This window comes from Magnolia sinica, chromosome 14 (genome assembly GCF_029962835.1).
Source record: "Magnolia sinica isolate HGM2019 chromosome 14, MsV1, whole genome shotgun sequence".
Taxonomy (NCBI): Eukaryota; Viridiplantae; Streptophyta; class Magnoliopsida; order Magnoliales; family Magnoliaceae; genus Magnolia; species Magnolia sinica.
In genome coordinates, this window is record NC_080586.1 from 17,454,377 (window position 1) to 17,476,416 (window position 22,040).

Genomic DNA, 22,040 nt, shown 5'->3' on the forward strand with positions numbered 1-22,040 from the left:
ATATGTGCTACTTTGAGACACGGCATGGTGTGTAAATAGGAAACATCACTTCTTTTGTTAGAATAATCATACATATTAAATAATATATATTACTATTAAAACTAATTGGACCCAACCCGGACCCAACTAGACCCGGTTTTTAATTGGGTCCAAAAGGTGAGACCCAAACCTGACCTTCACCCAGTTTGTTAACGGGTCCAATAAAGGGGACCCATACCTGTTAAAATCAGGTCGGGTTCATTAGGTACCTGCAGGTCCGAGTACCCATTTGACAGCCCTAGGCAAAGTTCATCTAAGATCTTAATTGAACTTCCAAGCGTGCCTAAAGGAAGAATCATGGTATACAAGAACGGTTACATAACAGCAACAGCTATAACCGTTATGCGTTACGGGGCAGAAACTGTTGTAATGGCTGTTAAAAAAAAAAAAAAAAAAAAACTGCCTGTAACGGCCCCTTAACAGAACCAAAACAGGTTTTTTCAAAAAATAATAATAATAAATGCCACGAGGACACATATTGTAGTGACAACGGCAGTGGCTGTTATGGAACACCTTGGGAAGAATCAAATCAAAATCCTTCCTGGTCAATAAGTAAATGCATCAGCAAACAAGTAATGAAGATAGATCTTAGAAGACATTACCGGTCTCTCTTTTTTTTTTTCTTTTCTTTTTCTTTTTTGAGAATTAACTAAAATTTATTCAAAAGAAAGAAAATGATACATCAAAGGAGAGGAAATGAGTTCCCTCTATATAAAAAGATCAGGGTACTACTCATAAGAAAGATGTCATCGATAACATTGATTAACGAGATCTTTAGCCTCAAGGTGATAACAGATTTCAACAAAATTAAAGAAAGCTTCCGCAGCTCAGGGTGATCTTTACACGCCCAATTATTTACACAATATACAAGCAACACTTGGAATTTGCAAAGTTGAAAATATTGGTGATACGTTGGTGATTCTTCACAATATATCACCAATACCTGGAGTTTCTGATACTATCAGTGTTATCGGTATCGCCAAGCTGGAGATACAGATAACATCGGGGATATTATCAATAATATCGGGTCTACTCTGAACAATGGTGGCAAAGGATTTGAAAGAGGTCAAGAGAACTGGCCATTTTGGTTGCATTTAATAGGAACAAATATTTTAAGCTTGAACCATAGTTATTGGGAAACCGGTTTCCACTCTCTAATAGCTGCACTCATTTTTTTCCCTCTCCTGTTTAATGTTTCTGGCTAATTACTGTAACAATTGTTATATATTAATTTCTTAATGAGATTAGAGAATCATGCATCCGTTTCTTGCATCATTTCCGACACTGGACACTTGATCTGGTAACTACCACTTAACCTCTCTCTACTATCTTTCTTTGACCCAATTTGATCCAACAGGACACTGAGTTGAGTCGTTTTTCAACTTTGTGAAATATGATTTATAATTTTATATACAGTGCAAGACACTCAATGGTAAACAATTGCCATTAATTTAACAAATAGTTCATTAATAACACATCTTGACATTATGCTTCACACGAGACTCATAGAATTAAATTACAGAAACATACTCTGTTGATCTTCCAGCAGCAGAGAACAAATCAGCCCAATGTCGCCCATCAGTTTTCCTCGCAACACTTACGACTACATCAAGGTATTCAGGAAAATTTCTGATTAAATCACAGGTTTTCTCCAAAAGGGAGATATTTGCAGACTCTTCCGGAATTGAAGCCTGGTTCTTGTTTGCATTCTGCCTGTAATGAGAACTCGTCGCATTTTAGATTATGAAAAGCAGAAAATCAACACAAGTCAAGAACTGAATTCATTGCATTTTAATTATGAAAAGCATAAAATCAACAAGTGAAAGACCCAAATAAAATATCTAAAAATTCAATGAATCCTCTTATGCACATGTGAGTGTGGACTACTAACCCTATTGATCATGCTTAAGTCAATATAATCATTGAAACTAACAGTTATCACACTAGATAGTTTATGCCAGTAGTCCCTTATATTCTACAAAACAAAATAGATAGGTCATGCCAAAATATTACCAGTCAAAACCAAATCAGATGGTAAGAAAGCTCCTCATCAAGATAGTCACATCCAGTTGGAAATGAATTTCATCAAATCTCATCAATGGGGAAATGAACTAGTCAATGAAGACGAAGGGGGAGAAGATTCGCTACAACACAAGACAGACTCAACAGAAATGGAAACTTTTTCAAGTAACGAGTATTGACTTCTCGCTGGCATGTAGGAGAAGATTGACAGAGGAATGACATCTTCTGTACTGGAGTTCCCCAAAGCAAAGTGCGGTGCAGTAAAAAAGTGTCTTCTTATTGATTGATGGTGTGAACTCAAAATAGTGTCAACAAAATTCATCAACAAGATAAAATTGAAGCAGAACAACACTCGTAAAGTCTAAAACCTAGAAGCTTGCATATATTTCTAAAGGAAGCAAGGTAGGCCTCTAACTCCAGCATTCTTCAATTTTTTATCAGGAAGCACTTAGAGGATGAAGCATGGTTAGGGAAGCCATGGCTTTATGAGGAGGTAAATTATTCAACTCATGAGAATGCTTATACATTCAAATCAGGGGGCACATTGAATCTCACATGGCCACAAGTGACTTCAACAGGTGAAAAGAAAAGGCCAGCTATCTGGTTTCTCAACTCAAGTTTTGCACACTGAAAGAGGACTCTGTGTTTAGCTGAGTTAGACAACGTTGAATTTCTCCCAGCAGGGCAGAACTGGTGCAGCCATAGGCATTGCACAAACCACAAAAGAAGCCTGGAAATTTGCAAAAGAGGAGAGGAAAATAACCCAAATTGCAGGGATCAGAGAATTTTCTGTGATGTTACATGATGTTACAATAAGCCAATGACAATCATAACACCATGAAGACCATCCCAAAAGAAACTTGAGTTTGCACAATAACAACAACAACAACAACAACAACAAAAAAAAAAAAAAGACGAAGAAGAAGAAGAAGAAAGAAAGAAAGAAAGAAAAGAAAAGAAAAGAAAAGGGAAATCATATGTTTTCTGGGTCTACTTTTGGGTCGAAGTAAGCTAGATCTCTCCAGTAGCTTACTTAACGAGTCTTTAAGTAGGTCTGAGACTGTAGAAGATAGGAAGAACTCGAAACCTCAACCCATGTTTGAGGAAGGGCTGAAGGCACTGAAGGTAACCGGCTTCAGTTTAGATCAAGTGTAGAACAGCAGATCATTCCAGATGAGCATACATGCTTATTTTGGTTAGCATGTTTTAATCATATGTTGTCTTATTTATTGCCAGGGTCATCAGGTAAACCTAGCAATAGAAGTACAAATAGATCAACTAAAAAGCATCAAACTGCTCACTAATAATAACTCTCACTGCAACAAGTAGGTGACGAGGCATACCATGTTAATGCAGGGGCATTTTCACACCGGGCTCGAGTGGGGTCGCTTGTGAGATGCAGGGGCACACTCGGGGTGGGTGCGGCCTACGGAGGAAGTCTCGTGTTCGAGACTCCTCACCGGGGGTGATTAATGCGCATTTCACACCAGGCTCGAGTGGGGTAGCCCGTGAGATGCGGGGACACACTTGGGGTGGGCGGCCCATGTGATTTGGGGCCCACGTAGGGGGTTCAGCCGAGGTCCTAACCCATGCGATGTGGGGCCTGGGCTATGAGATAAAAAGGATTAATTCGCCATACTCTAACAGTTCGAGCTTTTAGAGCAAGTGGTTAATTGTCCTGCATCACATGTCTTGCTTGCACTGTGTATCCCACTCTCATTGGGACTTTCGAGAGTCTCTTTGCATCATCTTCAACATGAACTGCTTTCTTGAAATTCTTATTTATTGATTTTTGTGTCATTTTTCTTCTTTAATGAGAGCCACTTCATCGGTTACCATCACTTTTTTGGCTTCGAGTTACCAGGCATGGAGGAAATTCTATTTATTAAACTGTAATCACAATAATTTATCCAATTCCACAAATGTTTCACCATTTAGAATATGTGATAGACAACTTACCTGGCTATTTCAGCATCAAATACAGTGAAAAGGAGCCACTCCAAACAGTGGGAAAAATGAGTCTTTTCTGCGGATAAGTGTGCTAACCGTAAAGCTTCCTCACTTTTGTCCCTCTGGTAAAAAGGAACGTATGGAAAAAATAAATAAATTTAGAAGTTGGCCAAGAATAAACTAGAGTTGCAGGGTCCACTATAGCCACAAGTACCTCTATACAGAGTCAGAAAAATCTGTTGCAGACACTAGTACAGATATGAGAATTTTGTGAAGTAGTACAATTGTGAGAATGGCTAAGCATGTTCAACTAAGAGCTTCAAGAAGAAACAAGAATGCCCATATTCCAACTCCCAACAAAATTTCAAAAGACAGGGTGAACTTATGGTGAGCACAGGAATATTGAGTACAACAACTGTGAGCATCTGAATTAGTGAGGAAGTTCAAGCCTACAGTCATGGTACAAAGGTGTTTGTTGCGACTTATCAAACAGTAAACCCATCTTATAACCACATCAAGAAGTGAAGGTCAGATGAAGAAACATTAGAGCTGAATGTTCCTAGGTGGTTGGAAATTCCATCCACCATATTATACTGCATAATTATTACTCAGCAAAACATTAGAATCGATCAATCGAATGCTCCTACAAGGTTCATGCCTTGTTTTAAGCTGTTTACCTTTTATTGCAATTTGATAGTAGTTATGACAAGTATAGTCCAAATGAGATTTAAGCGAAAGGGTGTTCTAGAGGATTCTTACTAGAATATTCTAGGATTGATTTATAGTCTATATAATGACACATAAGCATAAGGCCATATGTATGAGCCCTGGTCATATAATTGAATTGAATGAAATCTTTGAAGTTCCTTCTCTATTATGAGAGCATTTGTGGAGTGTGATTACCAGCTTAATAATACTAGGCTGTTGGGAACATCTTGGATCCTGCTGGTGAATGGTTCTCCTTCAGGGTTTTTACTAGATCAAGAGGTCTTGGGCAGGGAGATCCTCTTTCCCCTTTCCTCTTTTCCATTGTGATTGAGAGTTTGGGACTGGGCAAAACTGCGAGTTTTGGCTTCATCAACGGTTTGAACTTTGAAGTAGGCCAATTGGGGCACTCGATTTCTCATCTTCAGTTCGCTGACAATACTCTCATCACGTGTAGTGCTTTGTTGGAGCAAGTCACGGCTCTCAAAGGAATTGTTTGTTGTTACCAAGTAGTTTATAGCCTTATTAGGGTCGATCTCAGGGAAAGTACAATGGCAAGCATGACAGCTCGCGATGATGATGTTCATGCTTTGCCTTCAAGGTTGGGGTGTGGGCCATGGGGCAAAGTGTTGCTTCCAGTAAATAACTCGGCCTTCCACTGGGAGGTAAAAACCATAGACTTTTGTGTTCAACGCGCTTGTGGAAATTGAAGTGGCCCCCTCAAACTTGACTATTTACCAAATTTCTCTCTTTAAGATGCCAAGGAAGGTGGCAAATAAGAATGAGAAGCTTTAGATGGACTTCTTGTGAGAGGGAGAGGCGATAAACACAAATTCAGTTTCTTTAGCGCTTCTCGGGGTATCCATCAAGGGGACCCCCCTCTCCCCCTTCTTGTTTGTCATTGTTGTTTAGGCTCTTAGCCGCATGCTTAGCAAAGGCTAAAAGGAAGGTGATGCACGACCGATGCATGAACAAAATATTATGTGAGATCAAGCAGTAAAATTAAGGTAATTAACAAAAGAACATAAAACTTGCCATTATCATCACCGATACCAAGTAAACCATAAGAACATCATGCATAATCCTAGCCTAGGTTACCAACATCATAGTACACGATCATTAAATAAAAGAAACTAGGATCTAATGGATGTAGGGATATCCAATTAGCATAGGGTAAAGCCTTTTTTTTTTAATTTTTTAAAGGTAAAAGACCTAATACACCCTAGGGTGAAATTAGGGTTAAAAGAGATTGAGAAATTTAAGAATTAGGGTTCATGGGATCAAATGGGGTGAGGGGATTAAAGAGTTTATAGGTTAGGATGCAGGAATTAGGGTTTTGGGTAAACAAGGTAAAAGAGAATGAGAAATATAGGAATTAGGGTTTTGGGTGGACGGGGTAAAAGAGATTGAGAAATATAGGAATTAGAGGTTTCGGTAGACGGGGTATAAGAGATTGAGAAATATAGGAATTAGGGTTTTGGATTGTGGATGGGTATGGGAAAGTGAGGTTTAGAAGAAGATGAAGATCTGAGAGGGAAAAATTGAAGAATTTGAAGAAAATACCTGAACTGAGGGGAAAAGAAATGATGATGTGGGGATAGATGGAGATCTCACACCTCCGTTGATGAAGATTAGCCTCACACCAATCTCCCTTCCAAATCACATGGAAGCATCTTCAAATCTCATGAAGATGGAAGAAGAAGAAGAAAATAGCACAAGGCTCTTTTTTTTTTTTTTTTTTTTCACAAAACCTAATGAGTGAGAGAGTCACACACCCACCCTCTTTTTATAATTCCAACAAGTTTTACTAATTACAAAAAACATCTTATCTTATGAAATTTTAATAAAAATGGCCCTAGTCTAAAGAGAATCTACTAAATCACTCATAAGGTGTCCAAACATAAAATAATCAAAACTAAATCCTAAAAGATGATAAAATCTATAAAAAAAAAAAAAAGAAAAGAAAAAGAAAAAAAAAACTTGATGTAGACGATCAACGATAAAGGGCCTGACCATGTGATCCATGCGATCCAACGGTCCAATCGTCATGTCCCTCCAATCTACCGGTCTAGATCACTCCATATAGAAACCCATGTGCATCTTCCTAGCGTGGGGTCTTCCAAATGCTCGCACATGCACATGAGGTCTTCAATACAATCACGGTTAGTCGCCTAGCCACAGGGAAATTGGTGTGGCCCTCCTCCTCCTCTGATACGTATGTAAAGGTGTATGTGAAGTGGTGTCCTCATCAACTCTACTCGGCTGAGAAGAGTTCACTTCTGGCGGACTAAAACCCCTATAGTGCTCGAAAATGTCTGGATCTAATGCAGTATCTCATCCTCTGTAATCCAAGTACTGTCTGAAACTGGCCTGTGCTTCCACTTAACGAGGAATTTCTAAAATCCCCCATGGTGAGTGAAAATTGCTTGTGCATCCAGTATGTCTTCAATTTGTTCGCTTCGAGCAGGTAAGGAGGGTAAACGTGGTAAAGGCTCGGATGATTGGTCAGGTAGGGGCCATGGGTGTCAGACTAGGTCATGGTCTGTGGGAAGGTCCGTGGATGGATCAACAGGCGAAGTAGCAAGACCCTTGTATTATATTAGATCTTTCACATTAGAAGTAGAGCTAATTCCCATGGTAGGCGGAAGGTCAACTACATACACATTCGGACCTAGTTTTTGCAATATTTTGTATGGTCCTACACTACGCGCTTGTAACTTTTTAACGGCCCCATGTGGAAACCGTTAAGGCCTCGTACAAACCATGACATAATCTTCTATTTGGAATTCATGAAATCTGCGATGAGAATTAGCAAACGCTTTATATTTTTCATTACTTACGTTAATTCGCTTCCTGATCTCACTATGCAACTCATGTATGTGACGTGCAAAATCATGTGCTGACTGCGATGGCTTATGGGATATACATAGACATAGGTATGAGAACTACATGTTTCCTAGGTTTGTAGCCATGCACAACCTCAAATGGACTCATGCCTATGGAACTATTAATGGAACTGTTATATGCTAACTCAGCTATAGGAGAAACGGTATCCCAAGTTCGGACGTGATCACCCACAAGGCATCTAAGCAGATTTCCAAGATTCCTATTGACAACCTTAGTCTGACCGTCTGTTTGAGGATGATAGGCAGATGAAAATTGAAGCTTTGTCCCCATTATGTGCCATAGCGTCTTCCAAAAATAATTCATAAAACGTACATCGCGATCAGACACTATGGTCTTAGGTAGACCATGTAAATGCACTACCTCCCCAGAGAAAAGCTTGGCCACATTGGAGGCATCTGATGTTTTTAAGCATGGAATGAAATGAGCCATTTTGGAAAAACGGTCTACAACCACAAATACGGAATCATGTTTCTTGATAATTTTCGGTAAACTCAACACGAAATCCATACTTACGTCCTGCCATGGCGCATGGGGTACTGGCAAAGGCATATACAATCTTGTATTTTGCTTCCTATGCTTCACCAGTTGACAAGTCCTATACTACCCAACAATCTTGGCTAAATCTCGCTTGAGACTTGGCCAATAAAATCTATCCTCCACAAGGGCAATGGTCTTGTCCCTCCCTAAATGACCAGCTACTCATCTTGCATGAAGTTCCCAAACTAGGAAATCACGTAGGAAGGTACAGGGAACGCACAGTCTGTCACTTTTAAATAGGAACTTATCGATGATGACAAACATGCGACTGTCAGTTGAACGACCATCTCGCAGTGACGTATAAAACTCACCAAAGTCAGGGCATGTAGGATACTCTTCCCTCGGCCAATCAAACCCAGTCACTTCCACTCTCATACTTTGGAGTAGCACCACACGACAACTAAGGGCATTAACAGGTTTGTTCTCGACATCAGCCTTATGTTTTAGAACGAAAGAATATTCCTGAAGAAATCGGACCCATTTGGCATGCCTAGGATTTAGTTTCTTATGGGAACTGAAGTAACGTAAGGCCTCGTGGTCAGAGAACAAGACATTCTTGCAGTAACAAGTAGTGTTTTAAATATCGATGATATCAGCCGATATATACGAAATGAACGAGTAGTGCGATATATCCTACATGTTTGATCCGGTGAGTATTTTCAATTTTCAATCCTTTTTTTCTATAAATCATGTTAAATCGGTGTTAAATTGTTATAAACCCATGATTTTAAATTATTTTTTTTCATATTTTGTATGAAAAATCATAGATTCAGAACTTCGATTTCGAGATTTGGAGGAGATGGGCCGAGTTGCTAAAAACTGGAAAAAAAAAAACTATATTTCTCAATTTCTCGCAAATCGGTTGCAATCTGTGTTCAAACATAAATTCAAACATGTATGTAACCTAATCTAGTGATTCTTACTTCGTTTTTGAATGTATTGCTTGTGTTTCCACACATTTTCTTACATTTATAAATTAAATGAATATACTTGCATCAATTCAGTTAGACAACGCATAGATTAGGACTCCATATAAAGAAAACCTATTATGTGCACTTGTTTTTTTAATATTTTAATTTATAAGTATATTGATGTCTTTTTATAACAATCACTAAAGTTTCATTGAAAAATTCGATCAATTTCCCAATGTTTCCAACAACATCAGTACATTAAGCAATACAATCAATATATCCCATGAGATAACCGATACGTATCCATATCCCAAGAATGTGATACGTAACACGATACCGATATTTCAAACACTGGTAACAAGTAATGTCGCCAATAGGTAAGGATTGGACCGCTGCATAGAACTCTGTCATAGGCGGAATATCGTTGCTTTGCTTCATTCAACTTCTCACTAAAGTAAGCAACAGGGTGCCTTTCCTGACTAAGCACTCCACCATCCATGATGCATCACACGCAACCTCAAAGACTTAAAAAAAAGTCCGGAAGGCACATGACGAGGGCTTCGATCATCTTGCCCTTAATCTCCTTAAATGCTTTAGAGGTAGCTTTAGTCCATACGAACTCCCCTTTTTTATGCAATCTGTGATGGGAGCCATGAATCCTCTGATGAACAGCCTATAAAAAGTTGTCAAGCTATGAAAGCTTCGCACCTCGTGAATATTGTAAGGTTCAAGCTACTCAACTATGGCCCTGACTTTCTCGGGGTCCACTCTCATGCCCGAAGATGATACGATGAACCCTAGGAAGATAACGGTCTTTGACATAAATGTGCACTTCTTAAGGTTGGCATATAGCTTTTCAGTTCTGAGGACCCTGCAAACTTGCCTTGGATGGTGGAGATGTTGTTCTTTTGATGTGTTATAGATAAGAATGCCATTAAAATACACCACAACTTACCCATAAAGGGTCTCAACACTTGGGTCATCACTCTCATAAATGTGCTCGGGGCATTAGTCAAGCCAAAGGGCATGACTAGCTACTCGTATAGCCCATCCTTTGTCTTGCAGGTTGTCTTCCACTCATCTCCTGGGTGTGAAGTGGTGTTCCCATCAAAAGGGCTCTTCAAAGGCTTTCAGATCGCTAAGCTCTCAACTCCGATAAACTATTTGCAATTTGCAAACAATACCCTTCTCTTTTGTCAAGCCTCTGAATTGGAAGTGGCAACCTTGAGCGTAACCAATGACTGGTTTGAAATTGTCTCAAGTTTAAACACTAACATTGCCAAAATTGAATTGCTCATGATCAATTTATCCCCCTCTGAGACCAATGTTTTTACCGCTCTATTTGGGTGTAAATCTGCCTCGTTTCTCACTACCTATCTGGGGCTCCCCCTATGCCTAGGCAAACATGTTGTGCACCTTTGGGATAAGATCATGGAAAGAATGGAGAGAAGGTTGTCAACTTGGAAAAAGAAGTTCCTATCCTTAGGTGGCCGGTATCACGCTCATTAAAGCTTCTCTTTCCAACCTTCCAATTTACTTCCCATCTCTTTTTGGATGCTCGAAATCCGTTCTCTCGCATTGATAAAATCAGAAAGGATTTTCTTTGGCAAGGTGGGTCAGTGGCTAAAAAATACCACCTATTGAAATGGAATGATGTTTATAAGCCTAACTCAAAGACAGGAGCTAGCATCAAATGTCTGGATGTTGTTAACTCCTCTCTTCTTGGAAAATGGGTGTGGAGATTTGGGGTTGAGGAGTTTAGCTTATGGAGGAAGGTTGTTATAGATAAGTATGGAACCTCCCGCTCTAGTTGGTGGACCAAAGACTCCTCTCTCTATAGGGCATCCTTTCTATGGAAAGCTATAACCGGAATCTACCCATTCATGGCCCGTGGTCTGTCCTTCGCCATTGGGGATGATATTAGGGTTCGTCCCCCTTTTGGAGTCTTTTTCGGCCTTAGTGAATCTTTTGCCTAGATGTTGAATTTGGTGACCTCATCCTTCCTATCCTTTTTGCAGGGGATCAAGCCATTGCCAAGGGTAGACTCCCTGATGTGGAGGTTTTCCAGAAGTGGTACCTTCTTGGTCCGGTCCTTCTACTCTACCTTTATTGCCTCCCTCGGTCGATGGTGAAATCAACCACACTTCCCATGTCTAGTCCTATGGAGTTCCTCCCAAGGTGGCTGCATTTGTGCAGCTGGCAGGCTGTAACATAATCCTTACTATTGACAACTTAATCAAAAGATCATTCATCATTCTAAATGGGTGCCCTCTCTGCCGTCAGGTGGAAGAATCGGTGGACCACTTGTTCATTCACTGTTTTTTCTCCCATATCATTTGGTTTAGGATCTTTAGATCTGCAGGCTTATCTTGAGTGATGCCAATCACGGTTGAAGCTCGTGCAGTTGGCATGTCAAATCGGGTGGCTCCTTTGTAAAGAAAAAAATGGAGAATCGGCTTGATGGTTTCCTTCTGGGCAATCTAGATGGAAAGGAATAGCCATTGCCTTTGTAACTTGATGTGGGAAGAGTCATTATGTACATCAGGGAGTAGGCTCCCTGAGATCCTTTTCTTTTCTTATTGTGTGGTGGTCTCTTTTGTATTTGTTATTTCTATCTTTCTTTGTCTGGGTTGTTTGATCCTTTTGTTGTCCTTTGTTTCTGTTTTTGTGGCCCTTGGCCTTTATAATATTTCATCTTTATATTTTATTTTTTTAAAAAAAAAAACACAAATACATGTCTACCCATGGATCGTACGCGCATATCTTGAAAGGTGTGTTATCTCTATGTCAAAAATCTTCCAAACTAATTTTTCAAAGGCCACAATACTGGTTATTGGCCAACGATAGACTCATTGATGCAAATCACATGTCTAATGGATGACAAAAACTTAGAAATCATGCCTGATCTTATTAATCAGAAATCCACAACCAAGTACAGACACATTAATGCAAATAAAAAGTGTGCAAAGGATGACAAAAAAATAGAAATCCAACCAGTTCTTATTAATCAGAAGTCAACAACATTAACAATGTCATGCAGTTTTTATGATGAAACCAGTGTTTTAAATAACGAATGGCGTGTAGCATAGTGTTCACCACTTTGAAGCGTGAGGCGTAAGCTACATGCTACTACTAGAAATTTAATCAAGGTTGAGCTTTGTTCCACCAATTTCATGATATTATGTACCAAATTAGACTTCATTACTAATGAAATTTAACAAATTTTCATGATATTTAGTGCCACCAAATGCAACATAAAGTAATAGGAAAGGGCAATGATTAAGTACAAAGGTAAAGAAAGAGCAACGAGATTGGTTTAATACCATTACATATATTATGTTACTAAAAGCATTGAAAAGATTAACTAATTTTTATTAAACATAGAAAAATGTAACATATCATTAAAAAAATTAATTGATTTTAATGTCGTGGTTAAAAAAAAAAACCAGCAATGTGCTCTACGTAGCGTGTAGCGTAGGCTACATGCGACTTAGGCTATTTTCATGAGCTACGTGGCATTAAGGCTAAGCTACGCTACGTGGTGTTAAGCTACATGCTACATAGCACAGCTATTCAAAACACTGGATGAAACATGAACAAGTGAATAGTATAGTACCTGAAGAAGATGCCGTAATAAACAATGTAATATTGTTTGAGATTGAGGAGAAGGCTCAAAGCACGGAAACTCTGTGCATGTTGAAAATGACATTCTCTGGGAGACACCAACTACAACCCCAACATATGGGAGAAGCCCTAGGGGATAAACCTCACGGTCAAATTCCAACTCAGGATCCAACTACATAGACGAATAAAAACAAACTTAATCAGACTTAATGATGCAGGACTGATGCATGAACTCAAATATTGCATGAGATCAAGTGGTAAGATTAAAGTAATTAACAAAAAAAACCCATAACACTTGCGATAATCATCACAAATATCAAAGAAAACTAAAGAAGATCATGCACAATCCTAGCCTAGGTTACTAAGCATCGTTATACAAGATCATTAAGCAAAGGAAACAAGGATCTAATGTACGTAGGGACATCCAATTAGCATAGGGAAAACATATCTCAAAGTGAAAACCTAATACATCCTAGGGTGAAATTAGGGTTTTAGGAAATTGGGGAAACCTGGGAATCAGGGTTCATGGGATCAAATTGGGTAAATGGGTTAAAGGTTTGAGGTATGAAGATGTGGGAATTAGGGTTTTAGGAAAGTTAGGGATGAGCTAGGTGAGTTAGGAAAATAGGAAAGTCAGGGATTTCTAGATTTAGGGTTAGGGTTTTGGGAAAGAAAGAAGAGGGTTTTGATTTAAGGGTACGTGTGGCAGTACAGCCAACCCGAGGGGTTCACACGTGTGGCTAGGTTGCATGGGTTTAGGTCCTTTAGAGCTTGGCTTGATGATAGGTAAGGAAAAGTTATGTTTAAAAGAAAGATGGAGATTTGGGATGGAGAGAATCAAATAACTTTAAAGAAAAAACCTTGATGGAGAATGAAGGGATGATGATGTGGGGATAGATGGAGACCTCGCACCTCCATTGATGAAGATTAGCCTCACACCAATCTCTCTTCCAAATCACATGGAAGTATCTTCAAATCTCATGAAGATGGAAGAAGAAGAAGAAGAAGAAAATAACAAAAGCTTCTTTTGTTTTGTTTTTTTTTTTTTTACACAAAAATCCGATGCTTTATAGCTCTAAGAAGTTTCAAAATTACAATTATCACCATGTTCTATAAATTTTAACGAAAATAGCCCTAGTCTAAATAAAAGCACTCATAATGTTTCCAAACATAAAATAATCAAAAACTAAATCCTAAAAGAGATGATAAAGTCTAAAAATTGATGTAGACGATCCACGATCAATGGCTCGGTCATGTGATCCATGCAATCCAATGGCCTGATCACCACGTCCCTCCAATCCAACGGTCTAGATCACTCCATAAAGTGGCCCATGTGCATCTTTCCAGTGTGGGGTCTTCCAGATGCTCGCACATGCACATGGGGTCTTCAACACGATCAACGATACTCGCTTAGCCACAAGGAAACCGGTGCAGACGCAAAGGTGTACATGAGTGATGTCCTCATCACTTAACTCCAAATTCTTTGATATAATAACCAAATCAAACTACTTGATATGCAAGTAGATTGCACAACTATGATTCGAGCGGAAAACAACTAACAAGCAACCCAAAAATATAATGTGGCAGTTTCGCATGATTAATAGTTCCTTTCCCCACGTAAGAAATAAAACCAACCTAACCCATATTATGTATAAAATGCTCACAAGATATTCCAGACTAGTTATAAAAAGATGCTTCAGTTTCAAAGATAGATTCTAAATCATACACAATGAAATAATACAATGTAGAGACACTGACAACAATTATTTTCCTAATTTAAATTAATAAACTAATCATTAAAGAAGTTCACTGTTATATTAAAAGGAATTAATTGACCGTCTTTTAGGAGAAATTTTAGTTGATAGATAGAGTTTTACTCAACCAGGTACTTTCGTTAGGTTAGGTAACTTAAGAATTAAGGCATATGTTGAGTTAGTTTGGGAGTTTGTTAAGGATGGGATTAAAAGGTGATTAGGGTTGGGCTTTATGGTCATGAGAAGAAGACAGATGTTTGTGTTTGATGTCTTTGGAGCATCATGTAGTTATTCTTCAATAGACCTAGGGTTTGAGCCATTACATGCCTTTATGCTTGGTTTTGTTGCTTGGAGTCAAAATTATTGTTCACACGAGGCTTCTTATTCTTGGCAATCTTTAATGAACTTTGTGTTGTGTTGAAGATTGCATATTTCATTATTATTGAGTTAGTTTGGGAGTTTGTCAAGGATATGATTAAAAGATTATTAGAGTCGGGTTTTATGGTCATGAGACATGTTTGTGTTTGATGTCTTTGGAGCATTATGTAGCTACTCTTCAATAGACCTAGGGCTTGAGCCATTACATGCTTTTATGCTTGGTTTTGTTGCTTGGAGTCAAAATTACTCTTCACTCGAGGCTTCTTATTCCTGGCAATCTTTAATGAACTTTCTGTTGTGTTGAAGATGCATATTTCATTATTATTGCTGCATTTATTGGAGTATTTTGCAGGATCCAAGGCTACTGGGTTGAAATTCGTGAGTGGTTGTTACCATCCAGCTATCGCTACCTGCATCATCAAATTCACGGAAAGCAATGAGCAACACCCGTATACAAAGCATACAGTGATTTAAGCTCAGTCCTAATGATGAAGCTGAAGGTAACTTGGGAAATCCACCATGTGAAGGAAATGCAAAAATAGCATATTTGTGTCGTATTTTGAACTAGCTTCATGAGTCATCGCAAATTTTGGCGGTATGTAAAGGAGTTTCTCCAGAAAAGAGGTTTTCAATTCTTAATTTGTCAAGGGAGAATGCAAGAAAACTGTTATTAGACTTTATAAAAAATAATGACAAAGCTGAATCACTCAGAAATTGTTGTGCAAAATAAATATTTGTATCAGGATCCTGGAAGGACTGCAGCACCATACCACAAAAAAAAAAAAAAAAAACTGAAGAGCATATGGCAGAAAAACAATGAGAATATTGTGCATCATCTCTACACATTTTTGCCAAGTAGAAAGATGCTATGCATGCAAGTGATCTGATCTACCAAGGTATGAGTGTCATAACTATAGCTGTGGGTTTTCAAATCTTAATTTGTCAGGGGAGAATGCAAGAAAACTGTTATTAGACTTTAGAAAAGATAATGACAAAAACGAATCACTCAGAAATTGTTGTGCAAAATAAATCAATAAATAAATCTCTGTATCAGGATCCTGGAAGAGGGGGGGAGGGGAGGGGAGGGCATCATCTCTACACATTTTTGCTAAGTAGAAAGATGCTTTGCATGCAAGTGATCTGATCTACTAAGGCATGAGTGTCATAACTATAGCTGTGGGTGTGTTTGTGGGTATGGGCCATGTGCCTGTAACTGTAAGTGCATTTCTGTTATCTGAATCTGCCACAGATGTGAATGGTCACTAGAACATCTACTACATCAGTAACTCATCTTCTCCATCATTTTTCTGATTCATAGCAATTTATTCAATGCGAGCCACATATGAGATCATGCACCAGCACCATAGTTTTCCTAAAAGACCAGCAGAACAAAACAGAAAAGCAAAACTGCAACAAGTAAGAAAGACAGAAACACTAAAGAAAGCCATTAAGACTTCCAATCCCTTAAACACAAAAGACACAAACACTAAAGAAAGCACACAAAACAGCCCTGCATCTGATCATCACCACACAAACCACATTGTAAAAGAAAATTGAGAAATTCATATGATCATGACCCTGAATCTGCATGTTTACTGAATTCCGTTGTGGATATGATTTGCCAGTTTCCAGAAGTGTGTGTGAATACACATTATGATTAAGTATATTCTACGTTTACTATCTCAAACAAGCATACTATCGGCCGATATATCGGCCGATATTATCGGTATCGCACCACTGCGAGACGATACACCCCCGATAACCACCGGAAGATACCAAAAAATTCAAAATCCCAATATCGGCCGATATATCGTCGATATCGCACGATATATCGACAATATGGCGAGATTTCCTCTCCATTATCGTCGGAGACAAATGCACGGACAGAAAATCGGATCCGGCTTGTGGAGAATAAAAAAAAAATTGAATTAGAAAAAAAAGAAAAAGAAATCGGAGCGTACCTGGCTGGAGGTGGGCCACTCGACAGGTAAGTAGGATTTTCTGCAAATTTTCTTCAACTTCCCCCTTTCTTGGAGATTCCGGCGAGGAATCAGGCCGTGGTCGACATTTCCGGGTCACAGGAGAGAAATCTATCGACGTCCGAAGAAATCCAAGCGAAATCCGGAGAAATCCTCTCCGAAATGTCGAGAAATCACCGTGAGATATGCAAATTCCTGGATTTGGGCGAGATTTTAGGGTTCTGCGTCGAAAAACAAGGGCGTCCGAGCCCTCTTTCAATGATTTTGGGTCGGGTGGTGTACCGTACACCACCGAGTGTTAACGTCATCAAGTGCTGTGGGTCCCATCATAAGGCATGCGTTATATCCAAACCGTTCTTCCATTTGGACAGCTCGTTGTAAGGCTTGAGCCGAAAAATAAAACAGATCCAGAGAACAAGTGGACCACACCCCAAACAATAGACAATAGTGGGAGATTGAACGTCTACCATTGAAACCCTTTTGAGGTCAGAGAAGTTTTGGATAAATATGATATTTATTTTTCCTCTTCATCCAGCTCTGTGTGACCTCATTAACAGATTGGATGGAAAATAAAAGTCACGGTGGGCCGTACGAATGTTTTAACAGTGAGAATCACTGTCACACTGCTATTTGTGGTGTGGTCCACTTGAGCTTTGGATATTAATTATTTTTTGGTTCATGATCTAAAATAATCTCTCCAAATGGTTGAACGGTGTGGATATAATAAATATATTATTGTGGGGCCATATAATATTAAATCTATCCAAAAGGAATCGGATTGGCTGGTGTACCACACGAGGACGCGGATTGCGTACTACCCCTGCCCGTCCCTAGCTCCGAACGGGCAGGTCTGTGGTCGGGCCCACCGTGATGTATCTATACATCCAAACCGTTAATCCCTTTTCTCATATTATTTTAAGATATGAGTACGAAAATGAGGCATATCCAACGCTCAAGTGGACCACACCAAATAATAAGCTTGGTTGCATTAAAATGCACTAAACATTAAATGTCAGTGGAATTAAATGCAAGAGTCATTTTGTAGGGCCCACCATAACGTTTATTTTCCATCCAATCTGTTCATGAAGTCACAAAGACATAAATTAAGAGGAAAAACAAATTTTATATTGATCCAAAAATTCCGTGAACCCTAAAGGGTTTCAATGGCAGACGTTTAATCCCTCCATTACTTTTTTCAGTGTGGTCCACTTGATCATTAGATCTATCTTATTTTTCGTCTCAAGTGGACTATACTCAAGGAAACAATGGTGGTTGAACACGGTACCATTAAAAACTTTTTAGGGTGCACCTTGATTTTCTCTATATTTTATTAGGCACTTAATTTATTGATAACTTCACGTAAGTTTGAATGAAGAGAAAAAACAATTATCAGCTTGATCTAACCTTTGTGGCCCACTAATGGTCAATCATCATTGTTTCCTATGGTACGGTCCACTTGATTATTGGATCTGCTTCATTTTTTTTTTTGAATAATGTCCTAAAATGATATGAAAAAACGGATGGATGGGGTGGATAGTGAATATAGTTGTCATAGTTCAATCACACAGCGCATATCTTAGTACAATATACAAAGGAAACCTATTATGACCATTTCTTTTTTCAGATTTTATGATTTAAAAGTGTGTATTAGGGTCTTTTAAAATAATCCCTGAAGTTTCATTGAAAAAATCAACAATTATCTTAATGTTTCCCCATGTTTCCCAAAAGTGCGATAAATTATGCGATACAAACGATATATCCCATGCGATAACCGATACATATCTGTATCCCAAGGGTGCGATACATTGTGCGATACCGATATTTCGAACACTGATTCTACGTTTACTATCTCAAACAAGCATAAATCTTTTTAAGAACGAAAGTATGAAAGGAACAAAGATTATGATTCATAAATAGATGTCACTAAAAGTACAAGCTCCTAAGAAATTTTTGCTCAAAACTGTTGCCAATTCCATAGACCAGTAGGCTTCACTGGTAAGTGTGACCTCTCACTCTGCAATGCACGGAAAAACGAATAAATAAATAAATAGAAACAAATGAAATCAAATTGGCAACGGGAGGAATGGAGGATAGGAGTTGTTTACTAAGAAGGGTCAGATATATGCCAGAAGAGGGTGGTCCACAAAACAAAAAATTTAACATTGCTGCCAAAGTTTGCTAAAGAATAGCAAATTGATTGCAAAGCATATCCTATGACAAAAGAAATTGAAAAAAATAAGAAGATATGGTTTTCCCCTCTTCTGTTTACTACTGTCACTAATCTGAAGTCCTATGAAATTTCTAAAGCATGATTCAAAAAGGAACAGGCAATAATAACAGAAGTAATCCATACATAAACACTACGAGATTACTCCATTCTATGAGGTAACTAGGAAATGGCCAGTGCCGAAGCAAAAGTTTTAGTATTCCATGGAGAAAATAATTACCTGCAAGAAATCCTCCTGCTTAAAGGGGTCAACTCCAGGAGATGGATACCAGACCTGTAATGGTAAGCTTCGAAGAAAAATTTATATCAGAAAAGTAAAATGCAGAAATATTAAGTCGAAGAGATATGGTGAAGAATTTAATGAGTTATTGACAGTATAATATCACTAGTACCCAGAAAGGAAAAGCACTAGTCCCACAAAGCCTTTTACCTGCATTCCTCGGTGACCATAATCTAACCACGAAACTTCCTCAATCAGATTTGCCTTCTCCTCTGATTCTCCACAAGTAACCCAAAAGAGTTCAACTGAATCAGCAAGCTCTCGCTCACGTCCATCATCCAAATCAAGTAATGAAAGCTCGCCATTTGTCCGCAATATTAAACATCTGACATCATTTTCATGCCTGTTTAGTTGCCAGTTATGAGGTGGAAGGAAGTTCAATTATCATTGGTAGGGTGAGGATAAATACCTAGCAGGTTGTCCAAATGAGGAACCTGAAGTAGATGCGAAATGGTTCTCTGAGATACCTTCTCTTGGCAGTGGATCAGGGATGAAACGCATTGCTGCAGGATGGTTCTTTGCGGTCATGATTGAAAGCTCTCGTACTGTAGAAAGCTGTTTGTCATTTTATCACTTAAAATGTATAGAATATACAGTTGTTATACAGCTAGTGCCTTCCATTCCAAAGCATAACCCAAAATCTTAGCAGCTAGAAACTTTTAGGAATTTTTTTTTTAACTATCCCAGTAAATCACAAAAATAAATGCATCTGAGAAAATTTCCTCTTACCTGTAAAACTGGATTACTCGAAGGTGACAATTCACCAGAGATTTTAACATGGAATATGTGAACATCAAATGGATGATATGTAACAAGTATATAATCTTGAAACACGTCCATTACCATTGGCTTGCCAAGCAATGGTTTCCGACAAAGTAAAGAGCTCTGATCAAGATGATATCTTGGATAAAAGAGCAATTCATACCTGCAAGGAATCAAGTGATTTACAGCTAGGATTGAATGATTGAATTGTAATAAATACCAATAACATTACAGAGAGAAACAAAATATCAAACAAGTTTTTGGACGTCAATGTAGCAATCAATTAGAAGCATGCACACGTCAGGATGTCAGCTAACCCAATCAAAAACTGACTATTGATTAGATACCATCTCAAGCTAGAATGTCCCCCATCAAAGGCTATATGAATAAAAACACCATCTTGAAGAAACAAGATTATACATAAAATCACCAATGCAACTAAGGCTGAAGAAATGACATTAATGGAACTTTGCAAATTTCAACAAGAAGCCCCTTTTTGCTTTCTATCCTAGGATTTCAAAGGACAACACATTTCCTGGATTAAAAGAACGAACTTTGTCAATAGACCAGATCCTTCATGCATTTTAACATGACCCATTGACCAATACAACTCAATCCCCTCCCCTCTTTCCTGCATAAGTTCCAATTTTCAACTGTGTTTTTGTAAACTAAACGAACCAAAACCCAGAATCATTCATAACTTATTGGTTGTACATAGACCAGAAAAGCACTTGCTCAGGTCTTGGAGAAAATCAAGTCTGGAGATACTTCACCAAGTCCTAAAGGATATTCAACAAGGCACATCTGAGGATTTGTTGAAAATAAAACCAAAAAATTAGGATTGTGACACCAAATAAATTGTAGACCACACTGTGAATGTCAGTCGAGTGACAATTTTCCAAATGTTGTTTTCTACCAAGTGTGAAGTTGCATGCGGAAACTCCAGAGGTATTATACCATACTTGATCGATAGAAATGGAATTTATTTCTGACCCAGAAATGGTAGAGATGCTACCAACCTTTCCATAATCTAATCCATTGATCCGATGGGCCTCATCATGCAATGGACCAACTAATATCTCACCTACAAAACGATCCTAGCCATCCAATGAAAATCGACAACTATAATCAAAGTTCAGATTTGAGAAGTCCAAATTGAATGGTTAGGATCACCAGATTATAGAGGTTTATGATAACCCATCAAGCAACCACCATGGGACCAGTGTTTTGGATAGCGCCTGTAGCATAGCAGTAGCGTCTGCTGCATAGTGTCGACACTATGTAGCATTAGCAAATAGTGTAAATCCCCTGTAGTGTACGCTATAGGGGTCGTAGAATATGAAGCATGCGCATAGCATATGTATTTTGTATTTTGTACTTAATACTCTCAACCTGTGGGATTTTAATTTCTTTTCATACTTGTGACTCATGATTTCAATTAGACATTATTAATTTAAGTGGTTTGCTTAGAAAGTTGTTGATATGATAATGATTTGATTTGGTTTATATATGTGGATTGGTTTTTGATAAATGATACTTCATATAACTTGTTTGAACATGCTTATACTTGAAAAAATGAATCATTTTAATATATATATATATATATATATATATATATATATATATAGATATATTGTTTTTTCTTACTATTTATCATATTTTCCTATTTTTAAATTAAAAAAATATAAGAATCGTATAGCTTACGCTGTGTGCTACAATGAGTTGAATGCTACACCACACGCTACCGCTATTTAAAAATTGCATGAGACACGCCATATGAATGATCTGGATCAATAGATTGTGGACCCCATCCCCACATGCGCAATCTATTGGGCCAAACAAAAAGCTTACGAACGTTTTCTAGAGATTGACTATATATTTAAAAATAGCATCACAAATGTACTCATGAATTTTGTGAACGTCAGGTGACCTAAACAAATCTCTATCAAATATTGTGATAATATT

The 22,040-nt window shown here is 38.2% G+C and overlaps 1 protein-coding gene across 1 annotated transcript in view; it reads right to left on the minus strand.

The window, feature by feature from the left end:
- Window positions 1-22,040, minus strand: part of LOC131224864 (uncharacterized) — a 95,517-nt gene that overhangs the window by 44,813 nt on the left and 28,664 nt on the right. Inside the window, exons 8-14 of the mRNA XM_058220295.1 lie at window positions 20,043-20,238; window positions 19,723-19,868; window positions 19,464-19,638; window positions 19,254-19,307; window positions 12,688-12,867; window positions 4,021-4,133; window positions 1,570-1,752 (exon numbers count right to left, since the gene is read on the minus strand). Of these exons, the coding sequence (XP_058076278.1) occupies window positions 1,570-1,752; window positions 4,021-4,133; window positions 12,688-12,867; window positions 19,254-19,307; window positions 19,464-19,638; window positions 19,723-19,868; window positions 20,043-20,238 (1,047 nt within the window). The remainder of the gene's footprint in view (window positions 1-1,569; window positions 1,753-4,020; window positions 4,134-12,687; window positions 12,868-19,253; window positions 19,308-19,463; window positions 19,639-19,722; window positions 19,869-20,042; window positions 20,239-22,040) is intronic.